Below are 10,103 nucleotides of genomic sequence, written 5' to 3' on the forward strand. Positions count from 1 at the left end.
GGATTCGAAGAACTGCATTTCACGTCGATTTTATTATTTATCAAAAAATGAAAATTTATTTTTCTTAACTAATAAGAGAGGGGGAAAGAGAAAGAGAAGGAGAAATATGGCTTTGTTTATAAATTAAATCTTTATTTTTACAACGCCAAAAACAACATTGTTAAAAGACGAACTTATTGCTTAAAATTATGACATAAAAGATACATCTGAAAACATGTACATATTTGCAACCAATTAGATCTTACGACGCTTTATCGATAAGTGAAATCATACGAATAGACGAATATAATAAAAATTTCGTATCTATAAACAATTATTAAAAAAACTTGAATTGTTATTTGGGTATATTCAAAAGTTACTATCGTAAGAATATGTAATTTTATTGATCCTCTATGTTTTAAAGTATTTGCTTTTATCAGTTATATAAATGTAACAGTCATTATCACAAAATCTCGTAAAATATGAAGTGACAGGCAGGTATAATAAAATTAACATTTTATTTGGAAAATTGAGACATACACAGATGCGAAAACAGTGGTAGGCATTGGTAGCACCGATAAATAGATGTTGAAACGATAACGATACGTTTAGAGTGACTACACCCGAGCTACATACGTAATTGCTCGTTCAATCATTGAGCAGTCAGTTGCCAACGACAAGAAGAACGTATCATCGATTCAGATAAAAAGAAATTTCTCCAATTTCTTTCACGTTATTACATACTTGACCGCACCAGCTTTTCGATAAATATAGTTTGAAGCACTTTTTGTCACACTCGTTACATTTTCTTTTTTTTTCTTTTCTTTCTTTTGTTATAAAAGGCAAGGAATTGAATGAACAAGAGCGCTTCCTTGCCCCTGTCAATCATTACGACAATATATATAAATCGGTAGGGTTACATATAAATATGGATATCGATCAGCGATTCAAAACCTCTAAAGATTTTTCATAAAATTATCGATCGTACAGATGCGATCACCGTCCCTCTCTTCTTTCTCTCTTGTCGTATAAATTAGATCATCCCTTTGTTACATAATATCAGAAGATCGTTGCGCACAGAACGCGATGAGTAAGACAAATGTGCGTCTTCTACGATAAGTGATAAACAATAAGTTTAGAAATATACTAAATGTACGATCGAAATAATCGCATTCGTGGCATGTCGTAATACAGACAGGTAAAAGGAACTATCGAAAACTCAGCGGACTAACTTTCGTGGCATTAATACACTATCTTCATTTTTTATTAATTATACTACAAATCGATCAATTTATCGATTCTTTGAAACTCTTTTCTGCACTCTCGGTGCTAGCTAAAATAGTTTCACTGAATGATCGAAGTATCGTAAAATAGCAAATAAGTCTCATAATTCATATAGTTGTTTATGTAAATAAAGTAAATACTATAATATAGATAGTACAAACTATCGATTATCAAATTATTATTTTACGTTTGATTGAATTTTGTACTACTTCATTTTTGTCATCTATGCTAACAGTATTCAGTCTGTTCAGAGATTATGACAACTTCCATCATCAATTTTCTTTTCATAATTTAAATGTTTTACTGTACATGCAAAGCGCTACCGTATGCGTTAAAAACATGTACGATAAATACGGCTTGTCTAATATGAGAAAATAATAATCACATCCAATTTTGTTTTATAACTAAAATTAGGACTAAATTAAAAGTTCATTAATTATTGCAAGAATATCTATTTATGTTGTGAAACTTATAGAGTTCAAACAAATTAAGCTATAAATGATAATTAGAACGATCTGTTTTAAATAATCTATTCTATATGAATAATTTAGTCGACTTATTAGTTAAGACGAAATTTTTTGGCATTTTAATTCGAATCGAAATGGCTAGATTTGTTGTTCGCCGAGGCAGTTCTCAGATAGGAGATTGCTCACTGTCACAGTTTCATTTAGTTACCATCAGTGAACTTTTATTTTCGAACAATTTAGCACAATTAAGGGAATACCAAGTACATAGATACTTAGGTATTCAGGGCAGCATTCCTCCCTGTTTATACCTTTCTTCGATCTAAGCACTTTAACAATTCTCCCCATCTGTTATTATGAAATATCACTTTAAGAAATTTACGTCATACAAGTTGCTGCTATTTAAACGAAATATTGGTCTGTGAAAATTATTCAAATTGAACTTTTTTTTTGTATCGAAATATAGAGTAAAAATTGACACTCATCAGTCAACATTAAGGTCATAAGGTTATACTATAAACAATAAATCAGAAAGTACAATACTTTCAGTCACTCTCCGAGGGAAGTTATTAATTCTAGTTCCTATTTATCTCATAAAAAAACATTTTATACAGCGTACAATATGTGAATAAATCTTTCTCTACCTATCAATATCTTTCTTCTAAACCTGATTCTTAAAAAACATTACTCGTTCCTTTTATTGCTATTTTTCAAATGTTGCTGTTAGTTAGATATATAAATATATATGTATGTATATTTAGTAATTTCATAAATATATATTGAATTTATTACATGTACACGGTGAGCATATATCTCTATGAGTAGCTGTTATTTGTTATTGCACAATATGTAGTTACTATATTATACTTTATACAAGTACCCGAGAAAGCATTATATCTTATAAAAGTGTGAATAGTTGACTCTTTATATCTTTGTTAAAGAAGATTTTTATTTGCAATTATTATTATTATTACTATTGAGGTGTGTCTTTTGATTTAATTAACGTGTCATGTGATTAATGATTTATATTAATATTAAAATGAATGTGTGTATATATATATATATATATAAACTGATATATTATATTATAAATACGTAGCATCTACATTATTTCGATGAGAGTAATGTAAGTTTCAGATAGATATCTCGTGTGCTAAATATTAGCAGCGATTTATCAAAAGTAGAGTACCTAGTTGTCTCCTTTGCCATAAGGGATACATGAAAATATATAAGGCAAGAGTTCAATAATTTCACAGTATACATATATCAAATATAACTTTCTCCAAATACTATTTATTTTCAATACAATCGGAATTACTAATATCTATTTAAGTGAAATCACGATTTTCTCAATAGGAAATTTTTCAAGCAATAAGGTTCAAACGTTATAAAATAGAATTTGTAATTATCGTACATTACATATGTATTTGATTGTTAAATGATACAGCTACATACCATATTTTGCAACACTAACAATACAATTTAAATGATATCTGCTTATTACAAGACATAATAAATAAATTTTGCAAGTAAAAAATTCTAACTAGATAAAGAATTGGATATACATATTTATACGTATACGTATGTATGACGTTATCAATGGATATAATTTGAAAAGATATTAATTTCACCGATTGTTTCAAGAGAAAAGTAGCTTTGAAAAAACTTACATTGTTATACGAGACAGTTCAACTTTAGTTTCTTACAAGAATAGTATCATTTCATTAAAGAGATAATTAGACATTTCACTTCTAATCAAATGACATGTACTTAATATTCGTTTGATCATCTTGTGGCAACTTGAATGAAATACGTTTCTTAAAACATACTCCGTTTGCTAATTACGCATATCTGAAAAGTAAAATTACCTATGTCCTTGACATAGGTAATCGTAATCCAAAACAAAGCAAAATATGTGATATTTCATGATGATATTCTCCGAATGTAATAGATACTACATCAAATTGTAAAAATGATTTTTATAATTTATCTTTGTTGAAATGCGGTATAGCTAGAAGTGTAATATCTTCGAGGTTTCATCACGCGCATTTGGAAATTTCTCTCACGATGATATTACAAGAGATTCTACCACTGGCACTACAAATTACGTTTAAGATCCCTTTAATTTGAGATTATGACCAGCAGAACAAACATTGATCCAGCCATCTCTAATTATTATCGTTGGCATATCTGTTGGAATTAATCACCAGAGTAATTTACAAGGGTTTCGTGTAAATTAATAATTTCACCGATGAAATTAAAATTTCATCTCTAATCAAGATATATTCGACCATTGTGTATTCGTGACTTTAACGTTGGCACTATTATCGTTTCCCTTGACAGGCAGACATTTTGCTGCTTTATTAAGTTTATTTGTCGCAAAACGAATTTCACTGACGTTACGTGGAAATGTTGAAAATATGTAGGAAATTTCGTAAAAGTAAAACTGATATCCCGATCTTATCTCGTTGAAAAGATAAAAACGCGAGTTTATTATTAAACGGAGAGTTCGTCGATGCCACGAAGTGTTAGTCCATGAGATCAAGATTCTTAGAATGTTTCTTTCCTGCAGACGTTCATTCCTGTTGCCATCGTGATCCGCGCAGCTTACTTTCTTAATTCGAAAGATTATTAATTTATTACGGTCTACGCTTTGGCACAAAGATCGCGTCTGTGGAAACGGTATAGTAATTGGATTTGAGCTCGAGACGATTACTCGGTAGAAATTCTCTATTTTCAGGGACACCGGCCGCTAGTTAGGTTTTACAGACTTCTGAAACTTGGGATTTTTAGAGGATTTTCCACAAGGAGCTATTAAACTGCGAAAATCTCTTTCACAATCTACATTTGCCTTTTTTATATCGTCGATGCGCTCAGGTTGACTCGAGATCCATCAATTCGAAGAGCATCTTCTTGAATCATAATCGAGACAGTCTGAGACTGCACCGCGGAGAGAGATTTAATCTTTATATATAATATATATGATAAAATTCAAAAAATACAACTGTAACTACATTAAATCGAACGAAAGGACAACAAGATACTTCTCGTCATTACTTTCGAAAACGACGTGTCGAACGTAGAGCGTTTGAATAGCATCTTTTTTTACAGATTAGACGAATAATTAGAATTCTCTAATTATAATGCGAACGATGCGTTAAGAAAATAATTCTTTTCGAGAATGCAGCAAGATTTTACGTTAATTTTACGTTAATTTCACATTTTTTCGTGAAACCTGGATGGAAAAAGAAACAAATTTAAAGTTTTCCGGAGAATACAGTGGGTTATGCTACAACGAAGAGTGTTTGTCACTAAAAATCGTCGATATCACAACGAAATGCGTGCTTTTATTAAGGATTTTTCATACCTTAAACTTAAGCTAAGTAGATATTGTTGTTAATCCCTTTCAAATTCAAACGCACAGTGTACGTAAAAGTTGAATAAATTAATTTTATGCTATTTTTACGCTTTAATGCTTTTGTATTATATTTCTCCTGTTTATATCGTTGTATTAAATGGTAATTATGCTTGAGACTGTGAGTTTGGAATGGACTGTTCCTAGATATGTGTACGTACATATTTCAACAATGTATTATGCATAGATGCTAGAACGAATAAAAACTATAAGAAAGCAACTTCGGAATCAATAACGTTCGTTCCAGTATATCCCACTGTAGTTTGATATCGAAATATCGATAGGAACCGTTGTTCTATCAAGATCGCTCGTTGATTCGTTCGACAATCGATATAGTTGCTAATAAACATCTGACAGAATAACAACCAAATCGAGGAGATTTTTATTTTTTGTTTTATATCGGTTTTATATCGAAGCAATCAGAGATAGGTACTGTAAGATCCACGAATAAGATTCGCGAATGAAACTGATACATGTTGATTACAACACGCACGTTAAGCGTCCACGGAAATGAATGTTTCTCGATCTACGATAATTAATCGAGCAGACATCGTATGGAAATTACGATATATAGTCCCTGATCTTCGAAATGACGCGTAAACTAACATCTCCAACGATTGTAACGCGTACCCGACGTGCTTTAATCAGAAACTATAAATACACAATTAGATCTATCTGAAAAACTGAATCAAGGCGAGAGTGTTTGGCAACGTATAGTCTAATTTTTTCTACGATATTTTGTTCGTTGCTTCACACGAAATGTCGTGGAACATCAAGCACCTCGACGTGTCCTCGATTTGGTAAATCATCTTCTCCCGAAAGACCATCCTAATCGGCATCTTTTCACGAAAGACGATTTACTTTCATTCAATTTCCTATCGAATTCCACGAGCTTCCTTCAGCTATTTCTCTCACAGTTTCGCGACTGCTACATGTATTTCTCTTTTATCGAAGGATATAAACTCGAAGACGAAGCTCGAAATATTCCTCGCGTCTTGCACGCACGTCTATCGTAGCCTGCAAAAGATTATTCCTACTAATTTAGTAAAAAAAAAAGAAAAAAAAATCGCACAAGCGAGTACTTAAGAGCTTCTATTCGGCGTTCATTCCTCCTCGACGCTAATGTCAACGGTTCTAACCCTAGAGGAATCTGTGGGAAGCAGCTGAAGGCGCTCAGGTTCTACACCGAGCATGATGATGCACATGAAACTTTTACCAGATGCCTGGTCTCTCGGATAGATGGTAACCGGAGCGAACTTATCCACGGTACCATCCACGTAGGCACGGAGCTTCCTGTAAACCTGCGGAAAGTGCCTCCTGAGTGACACGCCCCTCAGTTTCAGTTGTCTCTGGATGTTGGTGAAACTGATTTCCCGGATTTTCCTGGGTGTGTTCTGGCCGTTATTGCCTGGCAGCGAGGTAAGCACCAGCATCTCCGGGGACTCCATCTCTCGGGTGATGTTGCAGGGAGACGTGGACTGTTGCCTACCCTGCGGCGAGGCGGACGACGAAGATGTGTGATGCCTGTTTGCCGAGTCTAAGTGGATTTTCGCGCATCTGGACACCAACTGTCGTTCCCATTTTACCGCTCCACTGGTTGGCACCTCGCTGACCACGCAAACGGCCACATACAACACCAGCCTCGTATCCGGATTGTACGACTTGCAGAGTCTGATCACCTCGGCGTACAGTTCCGCTCCCATTTCTCTGGCCAGCAAATCCGACCATCGCACGTACGTGGGTTCACCTAAGTCGACGAAACCGTTTGTGATGAATTTCTCCGCCGCTTCTGGACTCGAGAAGAAACACTTGACGGCTCCACGGCCGTGGAACGCGTAGCCACGCTTGGCCAACGCCGAGATGTGTTTCAACGTGATAGGATCCTCCTTGGCGGAGGATAACACCTGTTTGCAGAGGCTTCCGGCTCGGGAGTGCAAGCAGGTTCTCCGATGACGCTGCCAGTGCGCTCTTCTACACTCCCTCGAGCAATACAGGCAGGTACAATTGTGACAGCTTTTGTAGGTCTTCCTCGCCTCGGCCAAGGTGGCCGAGTTACTGCACTTGTTATTTCGGCAACGAATGATTTTCTCCGCAACGTTGCCAGCCACCAGGCCATTCGCCTCCTGATTGTTGTCAAAGGAAACTCTTCGGTGACTCAAGGGTACGCCTCTCGACTGTGCCGCAGCCGTTTTCGAGGGCATCGTGTCGCTACCCTCGCTCTTTCGTCGCACGAGCTCACCCACGTAATACGAGGCACGCTCCTCGGAGGCTCCTTGCAGCTGCACGTCCATCACGCTCTTAGCGGACTCTGTGACATTCGCCAATCGTTTCGATTGTCAAAAACTTTGACTAAATTCTAGCATTCGAACTTTTATTTACGACAATCGTGCTAGGTTTATCGTTTGGGCATTCTTCTTTCTTTCGTTGAAACATACAATTTTGTTACGAATTCCAATCCCTTTTAAATTACGCGTACAAATTTTTCTATTAAAATTTAATCTTACCCACACCCGGTCCACAAAGTCAGCATTTTCCCTCTGACATTACAAATGATTAGTTTTGGATATCGTTGCAACGAATACCTTGCTCGCTTAATCGATATTTCATTCAAAATCTTTTCTGTAACTATAAATTACCCACAATCGTAATAGCAAGAATCGTTCCCCTTATGTTCTCAACCACAAACGATAACGGCATGATCGAACGTATTCGAAGCAGAATGGAACGTGATAATGTAAGCCATGTTACGTATACATGAAATGAATGAATGAATGAATATCGTTACCATAATGTTTGCGATCGCAGAGTGTTAGCATCGATTGTATCCCCGACAGACGTCAAAGATCAACCGTTTGATCAGGCGTTTGTGTCAGTTGCATGATTGCAAGATAATTAATATTATACGGTGGTCGTTTATAAAAAAAAGCTTATCCTCCCGAGTGCCTTTAATAAACAAGCTCCCGTAGTGCGAATAACGAAAATAAAACTGTTAACGCGAGATTAAAGAATTTTAAAAGGAATAGAAATCAAATTTAAAGTAACCAAAAAAAAAAAAAGAAAAGAAAAGAAAATTAGTCAGTAAAGGTCAACGAAGACAAAAATCTTGAAAAAGGCCTTACTAATTTCATATATATTTTAAAGATTCGCGTCTTCTGCGTTTTTGGTGGTTGTCGTCATAAATGCGATTAGCTCTCCGAGTCCCAGATTGGTTAGTTTCAGCACCGATAAATTCATCTCTGATCGATAAGCCTCGCATCGAGACGTCTGAATTCAGGGGAGGCGAGATCCTACGATTCCGCCTCCCTGAACTTTAGACGCTGTTTTTTCTCTGCAAAGGTGTAAAATCAACGTAAGTATAACAGAAAAGAAAAAAATAAACAAGGGATTGATGTTCCGTTTCGCGTTCTCCTCGTTGCCCGACGATTTGCTTCTCTTTCTGCCCGTTTTCATTTTTCGTTTTTCTCCCTTCGTCATCGATAGTGGTTGACAAGGAGACTGGCGATCTCGAGGCAAAGGAAAACACAGCGAGAGAATAATGCAACGCAAAGACAATCTCGATCAGCAAGTTTAGCTGCTGCATCGTATCTTGTAGCGGCGTCTTACAGCATTTCTGCTCCAGGTAATTAAAATGTTTCTCTCGTATAAAAGGATTAGAAATTTCGTATCGAGTGCTTCGAAAATGCTTGAAAAATTGATAGGTAGAAAATTAAGAAAATTCAAGTTAAGCAAAATATGACTTAAATCTACCTTTTGGATGTCACAATTCTGAATGATTCGAAACAATAAAAAATATACTACAAAACACAGGCTATACCTATATAAATATAAACTACGCAATTCTTTCGTGCTGAATTATGCTAATTGTAAAACATTTCCATGTTCACTTTTGAGTCAAAAGATTTGACAAAAACGCAAGTTGATTTTTCAAAATCGTAGAATAAAGATAATAATTTTCCACGCTTTGATAAAAATATGCATGAAATACTACTTTTCTTCTATGAAAAAAATGAAAGGTCATGAAAAAACATATGTACAGAAAAGAGAGCAAGATAAAAGGTAGTGTGTGTGAGGGGTGAATGGTGACGAGGCGAAGAGAAACGCAAGCCGAGCGCATAAATTGAGGACGACATTTATGCACAGTGTAGTTTTACGATTCAATTGTTAACACATAAATTTCATGGTTCTCAATTAAGACGATTAAGACGGCAAAAACAAAAGTAACGAAGAAAATGTTTCTTTTAAATTTTCTCTCCAGTTTTCGAAAATCACTTGCTACATTTCCGCGATATTTTCAAATGAGATCCCATACTAAATTTTAACGGAGATATTGTGAGATTCTACCCTATGAGCTTAATATTTATGAAAAGGTCACGCGAGCAATATTAAGCAAACATTGATTCTAGTTTTTTTTTTGACGAATTATTAATTTCCTCTACGATGTTTCACGTATAATTAACTTTCCACCGAATCTTTCATCGTACGTAGAATAGTACATCGAGATCTTAATTTATTTCAAACATCTATGTTAACGTTTGTTCTTGAACCACGCTGTGCCTGTACAACACGTATACAACAGGTATACATACATATAACAGAGAGATTCGCATAAGGGAAAATGGTAGATTAAAATTTCTTTGAGCCTCTCTCAAGTCCTCTCTCTCTCGAGAGGAACCGCTTCAGAACGAAAACTTACATAGTCCTCCTACCTTGGAGGTCTTGGCGTAGGTCGCTGCAGCTCTTCCCGGCTTTTGCATTAGCCTGGCCGATGTTAGTTCGATGGCGCATGGTGGCGGATGTACCGGTTACGACGGGACCTGGCCCAGGACTCGGGGTACGCGACGCGGATGGCAGGCCAAGGAGGGAGTCAAGGACGTCCTCCAGGGTCGTGGAACCCGGGCTCGGTTTGTTCCGCAGAAGAGCTGCCGTCGCCATCGCCTCGTCCGTATCGCTCTGGCCCGATC

The 10,103-nt window shown here is 36.0% G+C and overlaps 1 protein-coding gene across 7 annotated transcripts in view; it reads right to left on the reverse strand.

Moving 5' to 3' along the window:
* Positions 1–364: 364 nt before the first annotated feature.
* LOC122565838 overlaps positions 365–10,103 on the reverse strand; it is a 74,070-nt gene continuing 64,331 nt past the window's right edge. For 3 of the 7 annotated variants that reach the window (XM_043722245.1, XM_043722241.1, XM_043722244.1), the window contains exons 10-11: positions 9,849–10,103; positions 365–7,450 (exon numbers count right to left, since the gene is read on the reverse strand). In XM_043722245.1, the coding sequence (XP_043578180.1) occupies positions 6,246–7,450; positions 9,849–10,103 (1,460 nt within the window). In that variant the 3' untranslated portion in view covers positions 365–6,245. Of the gene's footprint in view, positions 7,451–8,287; positions 8,471–9,835 lie in introns of those variants that run through there. The other 4 variants (XM_043722250.1, XM_043722248.1, XM_043722249.1 and 1 more) reach the window with 4 other exon arrangements.

Source organism: Bombus pyrosoma, linkage group LG3 (assembly GCF_014825855.1).
Source record: "Bombus pyrosoma isolate SC7728 linkage group LG3, ASM1482585v1, whole genome shotgun sequence".
NCBI lineage: Eukaryota > Metazoa > Arthropoda > Insecta > Hymenoptera > Apidae > Bombus > Bombus pyrosoma.